Below are 27,166 nucleotides of genomic sequence, written 5' to 3' on the forward strand. Positions count from 1 at the left end.
GGAAGTGAATCTAGTCTTCATCCTCTCAGCTGCCAGTTTCCAGTCACCACATCCAAGTTTCAGTCAGAAAGAAGGGGAAATGTAGTAGGCACTCTATATGTCAGCTAAATTCATTTCCTTTGAAAGCATATTTCCTATAAATCCTTCCCAGTGATACCCCCACTTACATACCATAACTATCTACCCTTGAGTGCTCTAGAGGCAGGAAATATTCTGCTTCTATTTAGTTGTTCCTAGTAACACTGGGGCTCCATTATTTGGGATGAAAGAAGTAAGTTGGGTCAGCAACCAACTGTCCCTACCACACTACTGAGACATTAAAACTCAACTGAGCAGCTGATGCTTAAGTGGGGAGGAATTCCTGGAGTCTGCAGCCTGCTGCATTCCAGTTAGCACCAGCCCACTGGTGTCTCTACGTCCAACTCCCAGGTTTCCAGTGTGATTTAGGGGTGGCAGTGGGAGTGCAGGAACTTCGGTTTTTTAGGGCTTTTTTGTTTTTCTTTTTTGTCTCCAAGGTTACTGCTGGGACTTGGTGCACAAATTCACTGCTCCTGGCGGCCATTTTTTGCAATTTTTTATTAGGACAGAAAGAAATTGAGAGGAAGAGGGAGAGAGAAAGACATACAGACACCTGCAGACCTGCTTCACCACTTGTGAAGCATCTCCCTACAAGTGGGGAGCCAGGGGCTCAACCTAGCTCCTCGAGCAGGTCCTTGCACTTAGTACTATCTGCACTTAACTCGGCATGCCACCCCCCAGCTCCCAAGACTTAGGCTTTTTTATTTTAATACTTTGAGATGTTTATTTTTTACCTTCTAAAAAGTATTTATTGGATAGAGAAAGAAATCAAGAGGGAATGGGGAGATGGAGAGGGTGAGAAAGATAAAACACCTGTAGCACTGCTTCACCAATCATGAAGCTCTCCCTGTGCAAGTAGGGGTTGGAGACTTGAACCTGGGTCCTTGTGCACTGTGACATGTGTGCTCTACCAGATGTGCCAAAGGCTGGCCCTGGGGACTGACCCTAGGGACTTTTAACACTCTGTTCTGCAACTTAAAACACTGTGCCTGTTGGAAGGGAAGGAAATACACAGATGTTCAGAGATGAGAGAGCTACCTCCCTCCCACCTTTCAGCAGGGACATTAGCAATCCATTCTCCACTCTCTAAGATGAGTCCTCTTCCTCCTGGTCAAAGAGATCTCCTAGTAGGTGAGAGGTGACACACATGCAGTACTGGGGGCCCAGTTAAGGAGAGTTAGCTGTGCCAAGAACCTTGTGGAGGTAAGCGGGCTCAGACCAGCATATTTTGTCACCTGCACCACCTCACAGCCATGTTGACAAATGACAGAAGTGATGCCAGTCAAATCGAGAAGGAACTATATCTTCTGTCACAGTGGACATCTGGGCACTACTGAGCATGTTCTGGGGAAACAATTATGTCTCCCAGGTTCTGGGGCTGCAGGAACCCCCTTCTTCCCCCCACCTTGCCATCAAATACCCCATGCACAGAGAGGAAAAGGGTTCCTGTCAGTGTCGGGTGCTGCATTAGGGGCAGAAAAGGAAGGCCCCAGCTGGGAGTATGCGGGTCTCTGGATCCAGTTCCAGGTGCCCACAGAGGGCATGGAGCAGAGGCCAGCTCCAGCCCACCACAACCAACTGCAGCCTCTTCCAGGATTTCCAGTTCTCTGGGATATGCCACCTGCTCCCCCTACCTCCTCATACAACTTGCATGCCTGCCCTGCCCCACCCCCCATTCCTCCCCTACTCCCGTCTCTTCACATCCCTGAAAAGTCATGTCAAACCTACTGTGACGGAAGAATCAGCCAACTCTGCTCACTGGAGACCTTTAGTTGACATGCACGGAGATCAAGGCTTTGTCCACACACACACAACATGGCCATGACATTCAGGACAGGCAGACAACAATAAATAAAAGTCCACACAGCACGCTCATTTACAGCTGCTCTCCTGGTGTCTCAGTGTGCTCAGCACACCTGTATCATCATGGTCGTCACCATGCTGTCGAAGGCCCTGTGAAGAAAGGCACCTTGTCACCCAAGGCCCCACCCCTTCCTGTCAGACAGATATGGCAGTAGCCCTATTATCTCCCAGGACCTGGTGAGTGCCACCCAAAGGACCAGCCTGTGGACCCAGCACACCCATGGGAGAATACAATCTCCTATCATTCCCCTGCCTGGCCAGCCCTGGACTCAACCCTGCACTGGCTGGGACTCCTCAGGGCTTTCAGGGCTGCAGGAGTGACTATAACACCAGTCCCCACCAAAGAGACAGCTTGATTTGGGTCACCACATTGTCCTCTCACCCACTGAGCAAGTGGCAGTGTTCAGCACAGGAACACTTTTACAATGTACCTGCTAACATTCTACAGGAACACACTTCTGTTCCGGTGTTTAAGAGATTCTTATACAACTTTTTTTTTTTTGCCTCCAGGGTTGTTGCAGGTGCTCAGTACTGACACTATGAATCCACTGCTCCTGGTGGCCTCTTTTTTTTTTTTTTTTTCATTTTATTGGCTAGGACAGAGAGAAATTGAGAGGGGAGGGGAGATAGAGAGGGAAAGAGAAAAATAAGACACCTATAGACCTGCCTCACTGCTTGTGAAGTGTGCCCTGCCCCTGTAGGTGGGGAACCGGGGGCTCGAACCTGGATCTTTGAACCCAGATCCTTATGCTTAGTACTATGAGCTTAACTGAGTGTACAGCCCCACCCCATGCAACTTTCTAACCATCCATGTCCAACATCAAAGACAACATTGGATATCATCAGAGCTATTTTCCCCAAGGTTCTGTTCCATGTCTGGCTCTCACCTCTAAATAGAGGTGCCCCAACCCCTACTGAGCACACCTGGAAAAACCTCAGAGGTGCACTCAGCCTCTCTGCCCCAAGGCATCACTGTGTTTCACATGTTGGGGATCTCTGTAAGAATTATCTGGGCCCAGTAAAATCGCTCACTTGGATAGTGCACTGATTTCCCATATATGTGACCCAGGTTCAGGCCTAGCCCGCAGTGCACTGGAGGAAGCTTCAGTGCTGTGGTTGGTCCCATCCTCCCTGCTTCTCCCTCTCCCCCTTATCTCCTTTTCTCTCTATCCAAAAAAAAAAAAAAAAAAAAAAAAGTCATCCCAGAGTAGTGAAATCCTAGTGATACAAAAAAAAAAGTTTATTTGGAAAAATGGGGTGCTGCTCCAAAATGACTGCTTGGGTGGGGCACCACCCATCTTTCCCTAGGAGGCAAGCCCACCTGGACTGAATACGATCACCCGGGTTATAGAAGGGGTTGCACATGACATCAGTGTAGGAGTTGTGCAGCTTCCGGAACATCTGAAATGACAGGAAGCAGCATTCTGAAAACACATGCACATACACATGCACACGCAGATCAAGGCCATAAGGTTTGGACATCTCGGCACTCCAAGACAAAGGAAAAGGAAAACTGAGAACATAGCTGCAAAGCCCTTGTACTCACACTGCGAATCTCATTGTCTCGAAGTGCCGTGTTGGAAGAGTCCACTACCATGACAAATTTCACTTTGGAGTTGGTCACATAGCCATATCTGCACAACTCGTTAGGGAATGTGTTCAACTAGAAACTCCGTGACAGCCAGAGAGGCAGCATCAAGTGAAGGGTGTGAAACAAAGTCAGTTAGGAGCACCAACTGGCCCCAAAACCACTCTTAAACAGGAAATTTTGCATCACAGGAAGTGCCTCCCCACCCTCTGAAATGCCATGATATGTGTGAGCCAAAATACTTCTGATTTCTAGAGAACTAAGCCCTCTCTGGATTTAAACTCAGAGCCTACTGCACAGATCAGGGGCACCTCAACCTTTTATGAATCTTCTGGCTCACAATGTTAACTGCCCCTAGTACCCTAACTCTAACGGCAATGTGATTTTGTAGGACTGTGGTGCCCAGGGAAATGTCACTACAGGCAAGCTATGTTACTGATTGTGGGAAGGTTTTTGAGCTCCAGGAGTTTCAATCCATTTATCCCAAGAACTAGTCAAGTATTTTACAGTAACATGTATAGCTGGATGGACCTGATAGTGAAGTGAGTGAGCCATCCTCCTGATTGGAAGTGGTGGTCCAGTGGAAAAATTACAGAAAGAAATCCTTGGGGTCACACAGGACAAAGAGCAGGGCAGATAGAGCATGACAACCAGGTGGGTCTAGCCTGGCCTTTTCCCATATTTTCCTAAGTAGAAGGATAGAAGGACTTGAGGTCTCTGTACACCTCAAGTTGCCTTAATTTCCCAGTTGGGTAAGTCTTCATCTTCTTCCCAGGTAATATTATGAATGCCTTTTATATTACCTCAGGCTATACCACACTCTCAATTACAGCCCTAAGAGAGAAGAGCAGTGGTCCCTGAGAAAGGATACACCTTGTAGTCCTCTGTGGGGTACAGTAGGCCCAGATAGAGCTCCCGTTGGTCCACTAGGGCCTTCCCCATGGCAGAGATCTTCTCATCCACCACATCCAGTGAGGTATGCACCATGTAGTGAAATTTTAGCTCACTCTCCGTGGGCACACTGCGGATGTAAAGAGGGTAATTCTGAAAGAAAAGAGGACAGTGAGTAGTGAGGTCCCAGCCAGTGCTCACCCACAAAAAACAAGCCATACCACTTGAGAAAAGACTGATCAGCCTTCAGTTAGTCACAGGAACATCTTCCTCCAAAAACCATTGTATGTCCTCCAAGTCCATTGTCCCTGCTGTCAGGAGAACCAGTCTAATCTGAGGATATTTCCACACTGTCTGCAAAGGGCGATTTATCCAGTGGACAGAAAAGAAATGTCAGTTCAAAACTGACGGTTAGTAAACAGCTTATTGACCTCCTACAATGTACTGTGTATGCTGCCTCAACCCAGATCTGACCAGCTTGGGGATATCTCTACTCCTGGCCCTTTTAATATCACCTACTTCCCCATATACCGTTCTCTTGTCTCTGGAAAAAGGCACTGTGCATACCTTCTCACCAAAGCCTTCAGGCTGCACCCACACCTGCCTTCATCTTCTGACTAACAACAGTTCCCCGGGGCACTTACAGTTCACTCCACCTATCATGTCCCATCCCCACCCTAATAAGACTGACATTGGATGCAGGAAAACTCAGTAACACATAAAGAAGGCAGGGCAGCCCATACTAAGAAGCAAGCACAGCAGCCAAGGAAGTAGCTCAGCAAGCGGAAGGCATACATGGCATGTGTGAAGCCCCTGTTCCATCCAAGGGAACTGCAACTAGCAGAGTGGCGCAGCAGAAGCGTGCTGGGCCCATAACCACACAAGGGAACTGCATATTATTAAGCTATGTCCTGATTTGTCTCTTCCTCATAAAGTCGCTAAATAAATAAATGTTTTAAAAAGTGGTGGGGGGGGGAGCACCAGGGCTATGTAGGAGTGTAGAAACACATCTATGGTGGTCAGTGAAGCAGTGGCAAAGGCAAGAGGCAAAAGGGTAGAGAGCCTGTCAGCAGAGCTGAAGTAACTAACTCCACAGCTTGGAGGAGAAGGCCCTTGTGAGGGCCCCAGATCACTCAGGGTTATCTGCCCCACCAGGAAGAGGCGTCTCAGGCGGATTCGAGTATAAACAGGCCGGGACTGTATCGGTTAGGCCAACGAAGGCTAGTGATCTGTGGCCGGGGCGCTGAGGGAGCAGGAGGGCGAAGGGAGGCCAGAGGCCGGCTGCAGGGGATGAAGAGGTCAGAAAGGATGACAACTGGAGGGCGCCCAAAGCGCCGTCTGGACGGCGCATGCTCCGACTCAGGCCTCAGATCCTCTACAGCTCTTAGAGGAAGAGTTGGGGACGGGTCAGAGCTGGGATCTCTCTGTCTTCCCCCCACCCCATCCCACCCCACCCCATCCCCGCCACGGAAGGCAGTAGCTCTACACACCTCCTTAGCGATCACTGCCACACACACCGCCATCTTGCGAGACCGGGTCACGTGACTTTGTTGGTCACGAGTCCGCCAAGCCCCGCCTCTCCCCGTCCTGCCCTTCCCGTCACTCAATCTGTCTGGCCCCGCCCCTCCTGTCACTCAGCCCGTCCGGCTCCGCCGCGTAACCGCAGGGATGGTCGCGCTCTGGTTCCAGTGAGCAGGACTCGAGACTCGTGACTTTGGGAACTTCGGGTTCTTGCCATGGACGCAGAAGCCTGGAGAATGAGGTGGCTGCTGCTGCTCCTGCTGCTGCTGCTGAACAAGGGAGTGCTGGGGGCTGCGGACTCCCCTCGCCCTCCCAATATTGTGCTACTGCTTATGGACGACGTGAGTGCGACCGCGCTAGGGAGCCTGTGATAGCGCTGGGAAAATGTGGGGGACCCCGATGTGGGGGCAGGGGAGGGGCTGGACGAGATGAGTAGGTGCTGAGGGGAGGGTCGTGTGGAGAGCCTAGAGGGGGTTGTTTGGGGAGAGGGACAGTCAGTGAGTTCTGTGAGGATGGACAGTGGGTGTATGGGGAGCAACTTGGAGGGCAGTTGTTGAGGGGCACCTGGACGTGGGAGTAGGGGAGTAGAGGAGATGGGTGGTGGAGATGAGACCTCAGTGAGGTGGGGTGGGGAGAAGGCCCATCCATTTCTGTATTCGTCCAAGGTCACAGCCCAGGGCAGTATCTGCAAGAACTGTCCTGAGGGCAGGCAGGAAGGCTGACTGGGGAGAGACAGCTCCAGGCACTGATCACAGTATAGTAGCAGGTTAACTAGAGTGCGGCTTGGCAACAAAGGTTGGGGGGGGGGGGGTTTGGAATCCTCCGCATTTGGGCTGAGGTCGAAACCTCAAGATAATGAAAGGGGACGGAGTACACCCTCAGGGCCTGTCTGTTCTCTGGGTGCTTTGGTGCAAATAGATGTCTGGAACCCTCTGCACCCTTGTCCCAGGAGAAAGACTGAGCCAAGGTAGTGTTAGTGCTCAGAGGCCAGATTTAGCACATCCAAACAAAATTCAGCAGTTCTTGGCAGCAGGGTTCTAGGAGTAGGTGATTGTTCTAGGAGGATGGCACCCAGAGAGGTAGATCTCAGAGAAGGAGGCCCCTCTCTTATGTCCCATCCCTGGTCTCCTTTGTCTTCAGTTTCAGAGCTGTGCCCTTTATATCAACCATGCTAGTTCTGTAGCACTTTCCTGAGCACTTTACACCTTCCAGCATTAAAAGAAAAAAAAAATCAAACTTGAGAGGCCTCATGGAAGGCCCTGACTTTAGTAGTCAACCCGAAGTTTTGGAGACCTGTGATTATCAACTAGCTGGGAGTTGTGGAGGAGTAGCCTGATAGGAACAAACCATGATGCCTCCAGATGAGGTATCTGAATCAAAATGTTGAAGACCCAGCTGGAGCCCAAGCGCTAAAGTGGTTGGTGTGGAAATACTCCCAATTCAGTTTACTCACTCACATGCACTGTGAATAAAAACTGAGCTTCTCTAAAAAGGAGGGTCAGCACTCAAGGAAAAATCCCCTACCTCTCCAGTTTTTTATCAGGCAAATCAGCACAGTGTCATGTATGGAGTGAATCCATGTGGCACTAAATTCTAAAAGTATCTGGAGGACCTGGGAGACTTGTGGGGGGGGGGATTGTCACATGATAGAGAAAGGATGACCTTGGGGGCGGTGGTGCACTGGGTTAAGTGCATATATTACAAAGCCCAGGGATCCGGGTTCAAGCCCTGGCTCACCACCTGCAGGGAGAGGGGTCACTTCACAAGCGATGAAGCAGGTCTGCAGGTGTCTATCTTTTTCTCTATATGTCTATCTCCCCCTCCTCTCTTAATTTCTCTCTGTCCTATCCAATAAAAAAAAAATTGAAAAAATGGCTACTAGGAGCAGTGGATTTGTAGTGCAGGCACTGAGCCCCAACAAAAACCCTGGAGGCAGAGAGAGAAAAGGGATGACTTCTTGTTTTACTTTGAGATTAAAAGAATAGTAGAACTGGGTGGAAGTAGATAGCATAATGGTTATGCAAACTGAGCCTTGGGAGTCGGGCGGTAGCGCAGCTGGTTAAGTGCACGTGGCGCAAAGTGTAAGGACCGGCATAAGGATCCCGGTTCAAGCCCCCGGCTCCCCACCTGCAAGGGAGTCCGCTTCACAGGTGGTGAAGCAGGTCTGCAGGTGTCTATCTTTCTCTCCCCTCTGTCTTCCCCTCCTCTCTCCATTTCTCTCTGTCCTATCCAACAGTGACGACATCAAGAACAAGAATAGTAACTACAACAATAAAACAACAAGGGCAACAAAAGGAAAAATAAATATTTTTTAAAAGTATAAAAAAAAAAAAAAAACTGAGCCTCATTCCTGAGGCTCCAAAGTCCCAACTTCAACCACACACACCACCATAAGCCAGAGCTGAGCAGTGCTGTGGTAAAAGAAAAAGAAAGAAAAGATTTTTTTGGGGGGGAAAAAAAAAAAGGATAGTAGAGCACACACTTTGCCATGTGTGAGAACCCAGGTTCAAGCCCCTGGGCCCCGGGATCCCATGGTGCATCAGGGACAGCACCAAGGGGAGGATCCATAAAACAGGAGAGTGGTATCTCTCCTCTCTCTCTCTCTCTCTCTCTCTCTCTCTCTCTCCATTATATATTTCCAACTGAAAATGAAAATGAGGAAATGTTCACAGGAAGCAGTAGAATTGTGTAGGTGTGAGGTAGATGTGAAGAAGAAATGATAAATGGGGAATAGTGATTTCTTCAAGAAAAGAAAAAACACTGAGACAAGGACAAGGGTTTCTCAAAGCCTCTAGTTCTTTCCTGCTTTAACTTAACTCATCACTTTATCAGGTACTCATTGATTTCAGTTCCCCACCCCAAGATTACACTGTCAGGAAGAGACCTGCTCTGGGCATGTTGAGAAAAGCCTTGGCCTGGGAGAAAAATCTCTGAACCTTTAGGGAAACCGACCTTGTGCCAAGCAAGATCGCCACAAAAAGCTACATGTCACATAAAACCAAGTCCCTGGGGGCCAGGCAGTAGAGCACTAGCTTAAGCACACATGGCATGAAGCACAAGGACCGGCATAGGGATCCCAGTTCAAGCCCCTAGCTCCCCACCTTCCAGGGGGTTGCTTTCCAAGTGGTGAAGCAAGTCTGAAGGTATGTACTTTTCTCTCCCTCTCTCTCTGTCTTCCCCTCCTCTCTCGATTTCTCTCTGTCCTATCCAACAACAACAGTAATAACAACAATACAATAACAACAACAACAAAATGGGGAAAAATGGCCTCCAGGAGGAATGTAGTGTAGGCACAAAGCCCCAGTGATAACCGTGGAGGGAAAAAAAAAAAAAAAACCCAAGTCCCCTGAGTCTGGACTCTTGGGACTTATGGCAAGAAAGATTACATATTTATAGCCATGACTATTGAAATTATGACTCTTGGGGCCAGTGGAATATGGTTAACTGAGTAGGGTGCATGTTTTGCCATGGATGAAGCCTAGGTTCTAGCCCCCAACACCACATGGGAATGCTACAGCAATGAAGGGAACTACTGCAGTTGGAAAGATGTGCAAGGATCTGGGTTCAAGTCTCTGGCTTCCCACCTGCAATAGGACACTTCACAAGTGGTGAAGCAGGTCTGAAGGTGTCTTAATGTAGTGAACATGTAACTCTAGTAACTGTAGTAACCATAGTGCACCTGCATAGTGTGATAAAGACAGACATATGTATGCATAGAATAAGACGTCAACCAGAACCTGACTGGCCAATGGAGATGTAACCTTAAAACCAGAGGCAAGCTAAGTATAAGTAAAGGCTCAGAAACCAGCTGGATGAAGCAAGTACTTCCACCATTACTGACTGGGATGCTGCCAGTGCCGCTAAAAACTTAAAGCACACACGGCTAGGCTAAGTAACATCCTCCAGGGGCCGGCCCTCACTCATCCGGTCAAGCCAGCAGACAAAGGACCTCCTCTCCCGCAACACAGTGGGTGGTGACCACATCATGAGCGCTATTAAGTCTTCTTCTAGCGTTTGCCCTTCTTCCTTAGCCAGTACGTAAGGAGAGGTATTAGGTTGAGTGTGTGTTGTGTGAATTGTGCGACCCTTCTATGGCATCTAAAAATAAGTAAAAAGTTATTGCTTAACCCTGACACATACTCCAAGTACGTCCTTGTTCTAATTCTTTGCTTGTGACACTTACCTTTCTCTCTACCTCTCTATCTCCCCATCCTTTTTCAATTTTTCTCTGTCCTGTCCAATAAAGTGGAAAAAAGAATGGCTGCCAGGAGCAGTGGATTCATAGTGCCAGCACTGAGCCCCATTGATAACCCTAAAGGCAAAAAAAAAAAAAAAAAAAAGGAAAGAAAAAACTAAGGTATTTGACAAGTCTTTATTTTTAATGTTTTTTATTTTTATTTATTTATTCTTTGCCTCCAGGGTTATTGCTGAGGCTCCGTGCCTGGACTACGTATCCACTGCTCCTTCCTGGAGGCTATTTTTGTTGCCCTTGTTTATTATTGTTGTTGTATAGGACAGAGAGGGGGAGAGAAAGATAGATACCTGCAGACCTGTTTCACTGCCTGTGAAGCGACCCCCCTGCAGGTGGGGAGCCAGGGGCTCGAACCAGGATCCTTACACCTGTCCTTAAGCTTTGCACCATGTGCACTTAACCCGCTGCGCTACCGCCCAGCCCTCATCTGACAAGTCTTGAAGACACTCATAGTGCCTCTAGCAGGGCAAGCCCAAAGATCATTCTGTTCCCTCAGGTAAACTGCAGCCCCTGAGGGGAGAGAGGGCAACAGGAAGAATGTGCCAGTGGCAGTCTCATAATAGCATAATCGAGAGGTCCTCTGAGAGGCTCATTCCAGCCAGAGGCTCCCTCTAGTGACTGCATCTCAAGGGTGCTTCCTGCCTGCTGCAGTTCTGTGCCTTCTCGCAGTTCATTCACAGCTGTTTATACAGGAACACTGTTAAAACAATAACATTTGGGACAGGTTAAATAGGCTATATGAACCTTCACTCACCTATTTCCTTTTGCCTCTCTGAATAGCCACTAGAGAATACACTTGCTTGATTGCCCTGATAACTTCACAACTTATGTGGTCTTGGGTGATGGGGCGTGGCTGTTTCTACTTGAGAGAGGTTGGGTGGGACCCTGGGTGCCTCTGGCAGGAGAGTGAGGGCAGGAAACCTGAACATCTGCCAGGATCTCAGTGCCATTCTAGGCTCCCCTCTCCACTGCATTCACCTCTGGTCAGGGGGTTCTTGGGCACATGAGCCTCAAAAAATGGGGAGGCCTTTGTCCAGCTCAGACAGTGTATACTGATACTTCCAGTGGCAGGTGACATACCCAGAGTGACTGCAACAGAGATGTGACTCCTGGCTCCCCTGGTGGGACAGGTCAACACCCTGCGCCCCCTTTAGCTGGTGGGTCCCCATTCAGGTCCCCACTCTTCATCTGCAGAGTACATAGGAAGAAGAAGGTTTGGGTACCTGCCAGCATGTCTTTCTACCCCATCTGCACTCCCATCTGGTGAGTGTGCTTTGTCTATGGGGTATAGCTGTCCAGCCTGGAGGCAAGTCCACATTGGGGGGGGGGGAACGGAATAAACTGGAGCCCACAAACTGGAGCACCCAACCTGGATGGGAGTCTTGCTGGCTGTTCTAAGGGTTTTCCTCAGCTTGGATATATAAAGTCTTTCTCCTCTTGGCATTTTCAAATATGGTCATTTTTTTAGGTTTAAGTGCATGTAAGTGTGGGGGTCATTCTTCTCCTTATAGTGTTCTGACAGACCACATTTTGTCTGTCTGCTACCAGCTGCTGGGCTTTGGGGTGTGTGGCTGCTGTAGTGTCCATCTTACATGTAATTTGGTTCTCTCATCCAACCCCCAGGAGGGAAGCAGTGTCCTGTGGTCTCTGCAGCTTCTGGGGAGCCCACAGGCTTATGTTTGCACCTGAACCTGCACATGCTGAGGAGTGGCTTCTCCCTATGGGCGTGGACGGTGTCTGTAGCCTCCATGGGGTCAAGCTGAGATGGGAGGTGCTGGGACATCACTCCTCAGGCTAGCAGTCTCATGAAGCCTATGACCTCAAGCTCTACTGCCTCTGGGATGCCAGAGGGCTCCTCCTGCATTCCCTCCTATTCCCAGGCAGGAAGTTCATTCCACTCTCTGTTCTGTTCCCTGCAGATGGGGTGGGGTGACCTGGGGGTGTATGGAGAACCTTCCCGAGAGACCCCAAACTTGGACCGGATGGCAGCAGAAGGGATGCTTTTAACAAACTTCTACTCAGCCAACCCTCTGTGCTCACCATGTGAGTAGGAAGAGGGAAGAGTATGGAAAGGGGTGTGAACTTCACAACAGAGGGTGGGTATCCTGGGGACCATCCTAGGGCCAACCTGTAAAGTCAGGAGAGCCATTGGGAAGAGGGGTTCTGAGCTACAATGTCAGGTGACCTGCCTCTTAGCCAGGTCAGTACAAGAATCGATTGCCCACCCAGCCTCCTCAGGGCCACAGGGATCTGGAGCCACATTTGTTCATGCATGGGAAGCAGCATGGAGCCAGCAGTGGGACTAGTTATCACTTCTATCTTTCTCACCCCCTGCAGCCCGGGCTGCCCTGCTCACAGGCCGACTGCCCATCCGCAATGGCTTCTACACCACCAATGGGCACGCCAGAAATGGTAGGCAAACACTCCAAGGGTTAAGCTTGGCCAGGGTGGGAGGGGGGTGTAGAAGGGACACCTTCTCTACAGGCTGTAATTAACCAGGACCAAATTGTTGGATTATAATAAGTGGGGATGGGGGAATGTCATTTTAAAACAGTTCGACGGGGCCAGGTGGTGGTGCACCTGGTTAAGTGCTCACATTACAGTGCACAAGGACCTGGGTTCAAGCCCCTAGTCCCCACCTGCAGGGGGGATGCTTCACAAGTGGTGAAACAGGGCTTGCAGGTGTGTCTCTGTCTCCTTCTCTCCCCTCCCCCTTTTCAATTCCTCTCTGTCTCTGTCAATATTAAATTAAAAAAATTTAAAAGATAAAACAGGTCACCAGGGAGTCAGGCAGTAAGTAGCGCAGCGGGTTAAGCGCACGTGGCACAAAGCGCAAGGACCGGCATAAGGACCCCAGTTCGAGCCCTGGCTCCCCACCTGCAGGGGAATCACTTCACAGGCGGTGAAGCAGGTCTGCAGGTGTCTATCTTTCTCTTCTCCTCTCTGTCTTCCCCTCCTCTCTCCATTTTTCTCTGTCCTATTCAACAACAACAACATCAATAACAACAATAATAACTACAACAATAAAAAAGGGCAACAAAAGGGAAAATAAATTTTAAAAATTAAAAAAACAACATGTCACCAGACTCCCCACAGAGCAGGGCATTTTAGGCAGGTAGAGGGTGAGATGAGGTCAGCTCTGGGGTCAAAGGAATGCAGGGTGGGCCAGCTTCCTTCTCTGCTCCTGCCCAACCAGGGGCCAACAGGCATTCTTGTGCTGCTCCTCAGGGTGCCTGCATAGTAGACGGATCAGACTTCCTGTTGCTATTGCCCCACTTAGGTGGGCTGTGTGCTAGGAAGAGACCCAAGGAAGTTGAGTGCTGGAGGTCATAGTAGCCATCAACTGGGAGTCCCGTGGACTAGCTAGGATTTCAAGTTGCCCCTGAGGAGAATATCAAGAGAGATCTGAAGAGACCTTGGTGGTGTCAGACGGCTTGTTCCAGAGGCCTCAAATCTGCAGCAGGGAGGCCAGGGGCAGGGGAGTGGGGGGGAGACACAATATCTTTAATATCTGAGCTGGTGCTAGTGTTGGATTTGAGAATTTTGAGAAAAGGCAAGACCAACTCTTATTCAGGGCTCTGCCGATTACCCCATGGAACCCCTATCCCCATGCAACAAAGTTAGAGGAGAATTCAGGACCCTCAGCTCACACGATCTCACTCTTGCAGCCTATACGCCACAGGAGGTGGTAGGCGGCATCCCTGACTCTGAGCTCCTCCTGCCTGAGCTCCTCCGGAAAGCCAACTACACCAGCAAGATTGTGGGCAAGTGGTGAGTCCTTATCAGGGGCATCTCCAAACATCTCCAGACAAGGAAACTTGTTGATTGGAACAAGGAGAACCTTGTCACTCAACTCCCAGCGTCCAACTCACATGTGGTCACACATTGTCCCTCTTTGATCTCTGGGCTGTCTGCCACCACAGTGTTACCAAAGCAGCTTACCAGCAGCCTCAGGGAGTCTGGCCCCTGGTGAGGTGTGGAAATAGCCAGGAGGTAGGCAGCATCAAATAGTAAGGACTCACCGGACTGGGTGGCAGCCACCATCATAAGCTCACTGGTGCACAGTGGAGACCTGGCGTAAGGCTCATGAAACTGTCATTTCTTTCTTTCTGGGGGACAGGAGCAGTACTTAACTGTCATTGTTAGGAGAGAGCTGGGTGGTGGTCATTAACAGCCAGTTTGAGTGGAGACTGTTCAAGGAACATGCTCTCACTCCTGCCATGGTTGGAGACTGTCCTGCCTGTGGCTGAGCTCAAATAAGAGTGGGGGGGGGCAGAGGGGAATCCTTGACAGCCCCCTGCTTGGCACATGGTCCTTCAGTGTCACAAAGCTGCATGATCTGACAGCTCTGTGATGGGCCCAGCAACTTCCTGCTTATAGTCATTGACTTCAGGCATCCAGGGGGACTGAGAACATGTGTCTCCATGGTTCATGGGGGTTCACTGAGTTTGAGGAATATTCATGGAAAAAGAACAAGGAACTGGAGTATAGGAGACACTGCACACTCTACGGGAGGCAGACATTGTGTGGTAGCCAGGCATCAGGGCACGTAGCGGCTTGAATACTAACTCAGGGAAGCCTAGGCAATTGCCTGAGCTCTCCTCAGCTGGTGGGTGTCAAGGCCACAGAGTGTGTTGGCAGCCATGGCTGGGACTGCTCTGGCATCCTACCTCTAGGCTTTAGCATTGTGGCCTTGGCATTCCTGAGAGGATGCTTGATCTGCCCTCAGCATGTGGGCATGCTGGCACTCAACTTCCAGAGGCTGGAACATGCCTGCTGCCTATGCCTGCAGAGTGCTATCCCAGTATTGTTTGGGGTCAGGGCAGAGCAACAGCATGCTCTAAGCTTGTCTTCGACTGGTGTTTTCTTTTGCAAAGACCTTGTAAGCCAAGGCACAGGAACACATGGGAACATCACACAGCCTGGACTTCTTCCCAGCAGGTGTAGCCTGGGGCTTTGAGAACTGGCTGGCATTGCAGCCATGTGGGCTGGGGTGGGTGTCAGGAGAAACGAACTGCACAACAGAAGCACCAGCTGCAGGACTGGCTGCTAGATGTCTGCAGAGATGGACATTCTGATGAAGCCACCACTTTGTGCCTGCCCTCAGGGGCCTGGGAGACCTGAGGTGGCACCAGGCAGCATTGGAGGAGAGTATTTAGGACCCACAGCAGAACTGAAGCACCAGGTATGCTACTGATGCCCAGGGTCATATACTGGCTGGGCTTGGTTCTGGCCTTCATCTGGCCCAGCCTCACCCCTTCACACCATGCTCCCAGACCTTGTGATTCAACAGCAGAGTGGACACTCTGATGACCTGGGATCTGCTTGATCTTGCAGCCTCTGCAGGCCAGGGCACAAGGGAGGGAAGTTCACTGCTCTGCATGCGGGAGGTGCTCTGCAGGTGTGAGCCTGGGACAGACCCTGGGTGGAGCTGCCTCACTCTGGGGACTCAAATGGTCCATCTAAGGGTTCGTTTTGAAGAGCAGCGGGTGGTTCTCAAGGACCACTTTACCTCTATTCTCCCTGCAGCCTGGAGGGACTTGCCATGGAGGGGAGAAGACTAGAGATAGTTGCTCCACAGGGAAAGGGGAAAGGGTGGGAACTTGGGCAGGAAGCTCGGCATGGTGTCACTGAAGCCCACATCTCAGCCCACCAAGAGGAGAGTGGCTTGTGGATGGCTTTCTGGGTGGGGTGCTTGATGGTTCAAAGCTTGTGGGAAGTCCCTGAGTGGGCACCCAGTGTTCTCCCCTTGCTGTGCCTTCCCCATCAGGCCAGGGCGAAGGGTCTGACCAGCAGGGTGGTCCATGGCACCTGGTTCCCCAGATTCCCCCCCCCATACATACACACACAGAGTCCACCTTTCAGGAGCAGGTATCCATATAAGTGAGGATCCAGTGATATTGGTAGAAGACCTATAGTTCCCTGGTGGCAGCCTGCAGAGAGTCCAGTCTCCAGGCAGCCCACAGAGCCAGTTGGAGGTGATCAAAGTGGAAAGTGGGGCTGAGAACCAAGTTCTACATGTTTCCAGGCAGGTGAAATTTCTCACAGGCTCTGTCACAGAGAGAGAAGGCCCTTCTTGAATGCTTGAGCATTCCTCCTGCAGGGGCAACACTCCCTCTGCTGTAGCCCAGCAGTACATGAGGAGGAGTGGTCTCCTGGAGAAAGGTTGTGGAGTGCCAGGGCTCAGCACACACAGGACACACACTGGGTGACCAAGGGAGAAGCATGTCATGAACATTTCCAAGCTAGATAGAGGTGGTGCTGCTCAGAGCTGTGGATCACTGTACTAGGATCTCAGAATCTCTTGATTTTCTGTTTCTAGGCATCTGGGCCACAGACCTCAGTTCCATCCCCTGAAACATGGATTTGATGAATGGTTTGGATCCCCCAACTGTCACTTTGGACCTTATGACAACAGGGCCAGGCCAAACATCCCTGTGTACAGGGACAGGGAGATGGTTGGCAGGTAATCCCCCCATCTCCACTCTTGTGCTGCCCTCCACCTGCTATCTCCCAGCAGGTGGAGATGAACTCCCTGCCTCCAGAGATGGACCTTGTGTTCCAGCTTCACTTGACCTTGCCAGCTGGTTCTGAACCAGCAAAACAGGACTCACAGCCAGAGCCATTCCTGGAGCTTTGAAACTCTTGGAATGTTAGATGAGATCCTCAGAACTAAGGTTCCCTGGTTCTGGTTCACAAGCCCTATGTGAAGGTGGAGGCATTGGCTGCACCAATTTGGCATGCCATCTGAATTTTCAACATGCAGGGGGCTGGGCTAACAAAATAATTGACCTAGATAGTGCACCTGCTTTGTCATGCATGTGACCCAGGTTTGCGCCTGCGCCCCCCCACACACACACACAGAGACTGGGGAAGTTGTGGTATCTTTCCCACTATCTCTCTGTCTCTGTTTCTCTCTGAAAAAGTCAGCCTAGAGCAGTAAAGCCCTGTGATTACAAAAAACAGATGCAAGGGTCCCACAGCCTCAGAGGGATATTGAGGGGACAGACCCCCAAATGTGACCTGAAGGAATCATGGTCTGAGTAGAGACCCCAGGTGAACTGGACTACCTGCATACTAGCACCAGCAGCATGATCTGGGGCAGGACCTGGGTTCCTTGAGTTTTGTGTGACTTATTTTTTTTCTGTCCTCCTTTTGATTGATCAATTGCTTGCTTGCTTTGGTGGAAGCTCTTGTTACAAACCAGCAGACCAAAGTGCAGGGTCACCTTTTTTAATGTAAAAGATTTACGGAGACATGACTCAAATCCCCCATGGGTTTTCACGTTTTCAGGGGTGTCTCTGTATTCTTAACCTGGTGCATCTCTCAGAACTGTAAAACATTCCCATCACCCCAAACAAGCCCATAGTAGTAGTCCTCACCCACCCCATTAACCCCGGATCCTCCTCCTGCCTTTCTATCCTTACTCACAGCTCCCCTCTTATCACATAGGGGAGTCCAAGGGCACCTTGACTCACTGATCCTCAGGGAGACCCTGACCTGAGCAGTAGTGTGAGTCTCCTGTGTTATGTGTCATAACAGATGCATTCATTTCATTTTCATACAAGGACCATTATCCAACCCAAGAAGCTGCAGAGAAAAGGTTTTATCTTGACCAGACTTGTAATTTCTCTCTGTATCTGTGTTGTTTTCAGGTTTTATGAAGAATTTCCAATCAACCGGAAGACTGGAGAATCCAACCTCACTCAGATCTACTTGCAGGTGAGAAAAACCTGAGATTGGCTGGAATTGGGAGGGGACAGGGGCTCCCTTATGCAGACAGAGATGGTGTGTTCTCCCCTAGGAAGCCCTGGATTTCATCAAGAAGCATCAGACAGTCCAGCACCCCTTCTTTCTCTACTGGGCCATTGATGCCACACACGCACCTGTTTATGCTTCTAGGCGTTTCCTGGGCTCAAGTCAGCGAGGGCGGTGAGTCCTTGATCAGAGGTGTGACATGTGTGCATGCGTGTGCATACACATACACACATGCACCTGTTTATGCTTCTAGGAGTTTTCTGGGCTCAAGTCAGCGAGGGCAGTGAGTCCTTGATAAGAGGTGTGACATGTGTGCATACACACACACACACACACACACACACACACAGTGAGAAAGTGGAGAGAGAGAGACAAGCAGAAGAAAAAAAGATACCAAAACACTGATTCACCTTCCAAACAACCCATGTTTCCATGGTGCTGTCACATGGTGCTGTGATTTGAACTGAGGGCTTCATGCACAGAAAGTGTGTGCTCTGCTAGGTGAGCCATCTTCCAGTGCCTAGACTTTTTCTTTTGTTTACTCTTTTTTTTTCCACAAGGGTTATCACTGGGGCTTTGTGAATGTACAATGACTCATTCATTCCTGAAAGCCTTTTATTTTTTTTTTCTTTCTTTGTGGGAAGGCAGAGAGAGAGAGACAGCAAAAGAAAGAGAGAGGAGAGATACCTGCTACACTGCTCCACTGCTTATGAAGCTTTCTCCCTGCAGGTGGGGGCCTGGGAGTTTTAACTTGGGTCCTTTCATATGGTGATGTGTGCATTCTACTGGGTGTACCACCAGGCCATTTTTTCTTTCTTATTTAAGATGTATTTATCAGTTGGTGGGGGGAGGGTGACAAACCACTCTGGAACGTGAAACTCCAGGGATCAAACTTGGTACCTCATGCTTGCAAGTCCAACATTTTAGCCACTGACCCACCTCCTAGGCTTTAACTATTGATATATTTTCAAACATCACTTGTAGGAAAGGGTGAGGCTTCTATGTCTCTTTCAAACACCCATATCAGCCCAGACAACAGTGGAAGAAGGCACAGTGGGTATGCTTCTGCCTGGATTCACTCTCCTCTGCCTCACCACTTCTTTGGCCTGAACCTCTGATCTGACTGCTTTCAGGCCATTGGTTTGCTTGGCTGGTAATCAAAGACTCACCCCACAGGTATGGGGATGCCGTCCGGGAAATTGATGACAGCGTTGGGGAAATCCTCAGACTGCTTCAGGACCGGGGGATTGCAAACAATACATTTGTTTTCTTCACATCAGACAATGGTGCTGCCCTCAGTTCTGCCCCCAAAGAAGGCAGGTATTGGAGTGGCATCCTTGTGTCCTCAAGTACAGGGAGGTTTCACTCAGGGACACAGGATCAGTGGCTCATCAAGCCCCATCACCTTAGGGGTACAGAGTGGAGGGAGCTCTTCCCAGGGTACCATTCAGTATAAGGATACCACTCTCCTCCTGGGGACTTGACCATTGTGGAGACACCCCACTCTTGTTTTGGGTCACACCAAAGGCAGACCTACCAGCACGCATGTCTGTAGAGCCCGTGGCACCATAGGTGAATGTCTGTCCCCAAACCAACTACCGACTGCTACTCCTATTTGGCCTCCCAAGGGCATATACACTAAGGCAATTCTTGGATTTCAGAAGGAAAAGTGAAAAGAGAGAGAGAGAGAGAAGGAGGAGGAGGAGAAGAAGAAGAAAAAGGAAGAGGAGAAGAAGAAGAGAGGGGAGGGGAGAGGAGGAGAGAGGGGAAGGGAAAGGGAGAGGAGGGGAAGGAAGGGAAGGGAAGGGAAGGGAAAGGAAGGGAAAGGAAGAGAAGGTTGCTGGAGCCCCTCAGGGACTAATCTGAGTAGAGGTGCTGGGAAGCTGCAACTGGTGCTCAGGTAGCAGGGGTTCAGCTTCAAGTGGTGGAAACCCAGGGCACTACTTCAAGGTCAGCAGAGGAGACTTATTAAGGACAAAATAGTAGTTCAGAGCGCTGACTACAGGGTGAGTGCAGTATCTCACAACCCAAGGCCTGGGTTCCCGGGTTCTGCTCATGTCATTGAGAGTTGCAGAGAAGGGACGCTAGTCTCCTCCCATCGCAAGCTCAGGAGTTGGCTGGGTATTGCTGCTTTTTTTCTTTAGTGGACACCAGCTTTTTCCCATGGCCAGCCCTCACATCTTAAACTTGCTTCAACACCCTGCTGCCCTGTCTCCCAAGGGTCAGGTAGATAGACCTATCTGGACATCTGCCTGCAGGGTGAATTCTGATATCCTGACTTTCTCTCGCCAGGGGGCAGCAATGGGCCCTTCCTGTGTGGGAAGGAAACCACGTTTGAAGGTGGAATGCGAGAGCCTGCACTGGCATGGTGGCCTGGGCACATTCCTGCAGGCTGGGTGAGTGGAGGGTGACCTGGGACAGGTGCTGCCACACGGTCTGCCCTGGAAGCTTGTGGTCACTCACATGGGGGCTGGCTCTGCTTCTTCTTCTTCTAGCATTTGCCCTTCTTCCGTAGCCAGTCAACAGCGTCAGGTTGAGCCTGATGTAAAGTTTCGAGACCTCCTTTGAATCTGGAGAGGTGGCAGTCGTTGACTATGTGGGTCATAGTCTGTCTGTAGCCACAGGGGCAGTTCGGGTCGTCTCTGGCTCCCCACCGATGGAACATAGCGGCGCACCGGCCATGGCCTGTTCTATAGCGATTGAGGAGGGCCCAATCATAACGTGCTAGGTCAAAGCCGGGTTGACGCTTGCAGGGGTCTGTGCTGGCTCTGCTATAAGTGATACACACCTTTGGGCCTGACACATATGTCCAGTCCAGTGTCTCAACTGTGTCCACTGCAGGTGAGCCACCAACTGGGCAGTGTGATGGACCTCTTCACCACCAGCCTGGCCCTTGCAGGTCTAGAGTTGCCACAGGACAGGGTCATTGATGGCCTGAATCTGCTCCCGGCCATGCTGCAGGGCCAGCTAATTGACAGGTGGGCTTCCACAAGGTAGGGAGGTATGGAATGATCTGGAATACCCAGTGAGAAAGGTGTCCTGGGTGGGAGCCTGGGTCCTCTGTGAGCACAGCTGGACCCAGCTCTGGGGTACAGGTCCCTCTCTGATGCCTCAGGCCATGGGAGGGAGGACACACTCTGCCTGACTTCCCCATTGCACCTGTCCAGGCCAGTCTCCTATAAAGCTGAGGCTCATTCCACATTAAAAAAAAATTGTATTGACTTATATTACTGGATAGAGACAGAGAGAAATTGAGAGAAGTGGGGGAGATCAAGAGGGTGAGAGACAGAGAGATACCTGTAGCCCTGCTTCACCACTCATGAAGCTTTCTCCCTGCAGGTGGGGACCAGGGCTTGAACCTGGGTCCTTGCACACTGTAATGTGTGTGCTTAAGCAGGTGCACCACCATCTGGCCCATTCTACATTTTTTTTAACTTGTCGCCAGGGTTGTTGCTGAAATTTGGTGCCTGCAGGATGAACCTGCACTCCTAAAAGCCATTTTCTTTCTCTCTCTCTTTTTTTTTTAATCAGATAGGAGAGTGAAAAACTGAGAAGGTTGGGGGAAATAGGAAGAAACAAAGACACTTGCTTCACTGTTCCATCACTCATGAAGCTTCCCTCTTATAGGTGGAGTAGAACCCAGGTCCTTGCACATGCTGTGTGCACCACCACCCAGCCCTGGGCCCATTGCACATTGCTCTGTCCTATCTTGAAAGCCAACAGGGGAGGGGGTACCTTGCCTGAACCCTGAGAAGCCAAATTCCTGTCATACTCTGCTCCCAGCCCTCCATGACCAAGGATAAAAGAGGGATTCCCCACAACCCCAAGCCCTTTGCCCCTCTTACATCTCAGCAAGTTCCTTTGCATCCTAACTCTCCCCTCCCTGCCAGGCCCATCTTCTATTACCGTGGCAATACACTGATGGCGATCACTCAGGGCGAGTATAAGGCTCACTTCTGGACCTGGACCAACTCCTGGGAGGAGTTCACACAGGTAGGAACTGAGGACAAAACCCCACTCAGTCCTTTAGGAAGTGAATTTGGTGGGAAGGATGAAGATTCCAGGGTAGTGTTGATCTCAGAGGTGGGAGACAAGTCAAGTGTCTGTGTGCATTACTGTCACCGTTCTGGGCCATATCCCAGGGGTCTTCTTCCTCTCTCCTCTATTCTCTGAGCCCCACCCCCAGCCAGTCAACTGCTCAGACCCAGAAGGAATCATTGTGGGTGGTTATTTCCTTAGTCCTGGCTGTCTCAAGCTCAGTTATAAAGTCCCCATGAGGCCCTGAACCACAACACTTGTAAGAGAAAGCTCACTAATTAGTGGGATCTTAATTAAATTGTTTACTTGGTTCACATCCAAATGATAAATGGTATATTCAGTCTGAATGCTTCTCCAGTAGATGTGGAACAGTCTCTAAGTGTGGTGGTTCTGTCTCTCACTGAGGCACCTAGCCTGGGGGACAGAGGTGGGGCCAGGCATGGGGATGGGGACAGGACCAAAGCACAGCAAAGCCCCCTCACCTTCCACCTCATTTCAGGGCATTGATTTCTGCCCTGGGCAGAATGTCTCGGGAGTCACCACGCACACACAGGAGGAGCACACACTGTTACCCTTGATCTTCCATCTGGGACGTGACCCCGGGGAGAGGTACCCCCTCAGGTGAGTGGAGGCAAGGAGCTAAGCCCAGGACACAGAGCCACCAAGGGCTCTCCCCTCTATGCCCCTATGTCCCTTCTGCTGAAATGCATCCCCTCACTGTCCCTATACATATGTTACATGTCTTGTCAGTATGCTGTCTTGTGACCTGCAGTCCTTCCTAGAAACCCCTTGCCTCCCCAACTCACTCCTCTGTGTGCCCACTGATACCCTGAACTCCAGTCAGAGGCAACAAAGGATTCAGCTCCAGGCGTTGGTATGGCAGGTAGAGAGTCGGATGGTCTCCCCTGCTGCACTCCTAGTCCTGCTCTCTGACTAAGGGACTTGGAGGCTCCATGCCAAGCTGGCTCCCAAATCGACACAGCAATATATACCAGGGCAGATCAGGAGACTAGCTCTCCCTGCTGGCACTGTGGGGACCCTCCCCAGCCCACTAGCACTGAGGCAGGTTTCTGGCCTCCCCAGCCCTGGGGAGAGTGTAGATCCATTCCATTTCTGCTTTCCTGCACAGAGGCCCCTGTTCCCTGGTTACATTTGTGTCTACTTTCTGTCCATGCCTGCAGGCTAGTCTAGAAATTATTTTTTAAATGGCACAAAGTCTTCACATGAGCTGCCCCAGGTGTTACATGACCTTTGTGCACAGATCATCATTGCTGGGCCTTTAAAAGGGTTTCCCCGCCCCCAGACCAGATAGAAATAGAGACAGAGAGAAAGACACCACAGCACCAAAGCTTCCTTTAGCACGGCAGAGACCAGGCTCAAACCTGGGTTGCACCCATGGCAAAATAAACACCCTGCCTAGGAAATATATCTTGCTGGCCCAGTGTATTTTTTTAAATTGTATTTGTCTATTCATTCATTCATTCATTCATTCATGTATTTATATATGAGAAAGAGAGGGAGAAAAAAAATCAAAACACAACTCTGACACATCAATACTAAAGACCCCATGCTTGCAAGTCTGACACTTAATCCATTATGCCACCTCCTGGGCTGCAAAAGTGTGTTTTCTTCCTTTCTTTCTTTTTGCCACCAGGGTTATTGCTGGGGTCAGTGCCTGCATGACAAAATATTTTCTTTGTTGATAATGCATTGAATTTTTTTATCTATTGGGATAAATTAAATGTATTGTTAATTTTTTCTTTAAATGTTCTGATGAGGAGACACACATTTGAGTTCACCTGGATCCCATATGGGAGCACTTGCAGGGGAGAAGCTTCACAAGCAGTAGAATGGTGCTGTGGTGTCTCTCTCTCTCTCTACCTCTCTCTAGGGGAAAAAGTCTGTTGGGAGCTATGAAATAGTACAGGCACAGAGCCCCAGAGATAACTCTAGTGACAAGATAAATAAAACTTCTCTTGAAAATACTTGTGTTGGAATTTTGGTACTCTGGTTTTTTTTTTTCCTCTAAATTACTAGCATTAGGATGAGTCTTTTGTAAAGAAAAAAGTACCTGTCACAGTTTGTTGTGTTTTTAAGATTTATTTTTATCAGAGTGGGGGGAGGGACCAGCTCTGGCTGGGCCAGGAATCAAACCTGTCCTCTGATGCTGAGCCAGCTCCTTAGCCTGCATGTTGACTTTTTGGATATAGTTCATATGACATAGAAAAAGATAAGCCAGGGGAGTCAGGCAGTAGCACAGCGGGTTAAGCGCACGTGGCGCAAAGCACAAGAACCAGTGTAAGGATCCTGGTTTGAGCTCCTGGCTCCCCACCTGCAGGGGAGTCACTTCACAAGCGGTGAAGCAGGTCTGCAGGTGTCTATCTTTCTCTCCCCTTCTCTGTCTTCCCCTCCTCTCTCCATTTCTCTCTGTCCTATCCAACAACAACAACATCAATAACAAGGGCAACAAAAGGGAATAAATTAATTAATTAATTAATTAATTTAAAAAAAAAAAGAAAAGAAAAAGATAAGCCAGAGTCACTCCAGTTCATATGGCAACAAGCATAGACCCATAGAACTGGGAACATAAGGCATATGAGTCCATGTTCTTCTGGCTGAGGTATCTCCCTCCACTGTATGTCAAGTTATTAAGTGTTTCCCCAGACCCAGTGCCATGAGGTGTGAAGAATGACATCCACTCCAACCACAGGAACCCTACAGCCAGTCTCCTGATGCTCTGTCCTTCCTAAGGCCTTGTCACACAAGGTCATAGGGGGCAAACCCTGCCTCCCTTGGTGATGGATCCTTCTGTCTGCAGTTTTACCAGCTCTGAATATCAAGCAGCCCTGAGCATGCTGGGTCCTGCAGCACAGCAGCACCAGAAAACCCTGATCCCTGGGCAGCCCCAACTCAACGTGTGCAACCCAGCAGTCATGGTTAGTGCTATGGGGGGCCCCATGCCTTCAAGTTTCTTTCCCTCATCTATCTCACTATCTATCCCACTTGAGCTCTAACCACTAGAGCTCCCACTTGAGCTCTAGCAGCTAAATGTCTCTTATAAGGGTGACCAACAGGCCTCAAACTGGGGACAGCCCCCCACACACACACACAGGCAGCATATCTCCCAAAACTGTGACTTGGGACCCTGCTTTCATTTATTGCTCTGCCCCCCTGAGGTGAGAGTGGGAGGACTGAACCTTCTTCAGGTGCAGGACAAGCTCAACCCTTCCTGAGGCATGTGGACACACCGAGCAAACAGCTTGGATGATCAGCATATAGATATTTCAGCTGGCATATGTCCTTGTAAGGACAGGCTCTCCCCCAGACCCATAGGGGACCCATGTCCATTTCTGTATAGCTATGTGTCACCCCACCTACCAAAGATAGTGAACTTCATGGGTTCAGGTTGCACCCCAAATCCTACAGTGCAGTACCAGGATAGCCTAACCTGCTTCCCAGCCCAACAAAACCTCACCCCCTGACATCCTTTTCTCTTCACTCTCCAGCCATTGAGTGAGTTAGGGCTCTGAAGCAATATGGCCCCCCGCTTAGCAGGGGATCAGATCTGGGATTCAGGGTTACAGCAGTTAGAACTGGGTCCTAACTGAATTCCCTGGGTTCTTTCCAAGCAGGAGAAAAAGACCCGTTTAGATCTATCCACAATCAGCCCAGGTTGTTGGTAGGGAGGGTGGCTGAACCCATGTAAACTGCAGGATGAGTGGTGGGTAATACAGCTTCCTGGAAGAATGTGGGTAGATGGTGCCCTCTGGGGCCTTGCCTTCTACCTGAGTCCTGGAGCGGTGGAGCTAGACTGGTATAGCAGGTCAGGTTAGGCAGGGCTCTAGTCCACCCAGTCCAGTGCACCAGAATAACTCGTGAATTTCCACCACCAGAACTGGGCACCACCTGGCTGTGAGAAATTAGGGAAGTGTCTGACGCCCCCGGAATCTGTCCCAGAGAAGTGTTCCTGGCCACACTAATACTCTTATGGACTCGGGTCAGGCTGAACTGCCTACTGCCCTCCTTGGGGGAAGGAAAGCCAGCGACAGAGTTCCAATGCTGGAAGAGCCACAACTGCCCTTGTTGTGCCCACAAACCCAGATGGACATCACTTGGGCCAGCAGCAGGTCCTGCTTGGCCACTCTTGCCCAAGACCTGGCTCTGAGTCAGTACTTGGCCCTCCTTCTCCCAGCCTGGCCCAGCTATCTCTGGTCTCTGGCCACACATCTGCCCTAACTGGACCCCCACTCCTACCCCCACCCTTGATCTCAGGACTCCTCCCCACAAGCCCCACATCCTTGATCACCTTTGAGTCAACATTGTGACACTGTGGCAGTTCAGTACTGAGTCCCTCATGCAGTATGCAGAGGGGCCAAGCCCACGCCGCCCTGTGATAGGGTGTGAACTGGAGGAAAAGGTTGAAAGCTTCCTTGACCCAGAGCCTTGACAGCCAAGACTTCCCAGCCAGTGGAACACAAGGGTGTTCCACCTATACCTTCCAGAGGGCATACTGAGATGGACTCAGCACTCCACTACCCTCCATCTAAGGGCTCTCTGTCCATGTGGTCTCCAGGTCTCAGCCCTGCCTACACCAAAGCTGCATGGTTGTGAGACTTGGGAAACTGAAGAAGTGGGTTCTAGAATAAAGTAGAGATATCTCAGTCCTGTTGTCATTACTATTTATTTGTGAGAGTACCAGAGCATCACTTTGGCATATGATGCTGGAAATCAAACCCAGGACCTCATGCTTGAGAGTCCAGCACTTTAGCTGCTGCACCACCTCTTAAGTCATTGTTATCTTATGTTTTTATGAGCTTATGTTTGGGAGACATTGTGCCCCGGAGGTGGGGGTAGGCAGAGACCTCCCTCCAAGGCTGAGGCAGCCACCACAGCAGACAGTCTGAGATTCCCCCACCCTCCTCAAGAATCAACCTCTTCAGGCCCCGAGGAGCTGGACATCACTCTCCCAGCTCTGTACCTCAAGTCTGTCTTCCCTCACCCCAGTCCAGTCCAGTTTCACCCTCCTCACCACAAACCCATTCATCCACTCAGTTTGGCTCCACACTTGTGCGCCCAGTGTGTTTATCCCGGGCGGCTGAGCATAGTAACCCCACCCCCAAACCCAACCCCATAAAGGAGGAGGCAGGCCCGCTGCGGTTTGCGGTTAATACAGAGCA

At 50.2% G+C, this 27,166-nt stretch overlaps 2 protein-coding genes across 2 annotated transcripts; one reads left to right on the top strand and one right to left on the bottom strand.

Annotated features, from left to right (window-relative positions):
- Positions 1-1,828: 1,828 nt before the first annotated feature.
- Positions 1,829-6,016, bottom strand: TRAPPC2L (trafficking protein particle complex subunit 2L). The gene is made up of 5 exons (XM_016191689.2): positions 5,911-6,016; positions 4,401-4,573; positions 3,488-3,575; positions 3,263-3,342; positions 1,829-2,031 (listed from the first exon to the last, which is right to left on the bottom strand). The coding sequence occupies exons 1-5, from the start codon at positions 5,941-5,943 to the stop codon at positions 1,986-1,988; spliced, it is 420 nt and encodes a 139-aa protein (XP_016047175.1). The 5' UTR covers positions 5,944-6,016; the 3' UTR covers positions 1,829-1,985.
- GALNS (galactosamine (N-acetyl)-6-sulfatase) lies at positions 6,017-26,650 on the top strand. The gene is made up of 14 exons (XM_007531899.3): positions 6,017-6,282; positions 12,113-12,236; positions 12,531-12,605; positions 13,862-13,964; positions 16,516-16,659; positions 17,849-17,915; positions 17,998-18,125; positions 19,128-19,267; positions 20,244-20,347; positions 20,793-20,929; positions 21,842-21,944; positions 22,489-22,610; positions 24,808-24,925; positions 25,883-26,650. Exons 1-14 carry the CDS (start codon positions 6,157-6,159, stop codon positions 25,967-25,969), a joined length of 1,578 nt encoding a protein of 525 aa, XP_007531961.1. The 5' UTR covers positions 6,017-6,156; the 3' UTR covers positions 25,970-26,650.
- Positions 26,651-27,166: the final 516 nt, after the last annotated feature.

This window comes from Erinaceus europaeus, chromosome 2, assembly GCF_950295315.1.
Source record: "Erinaceus europaeus chromosome 2, mEriEur2.1, whole genome shotgun sequence".
NCBI lineage: Eukaryota > Metazoa > Chordata > Mammalia > Eulipotyphla > Erinaceidae > Erinaceus > Erinaceus europaeus.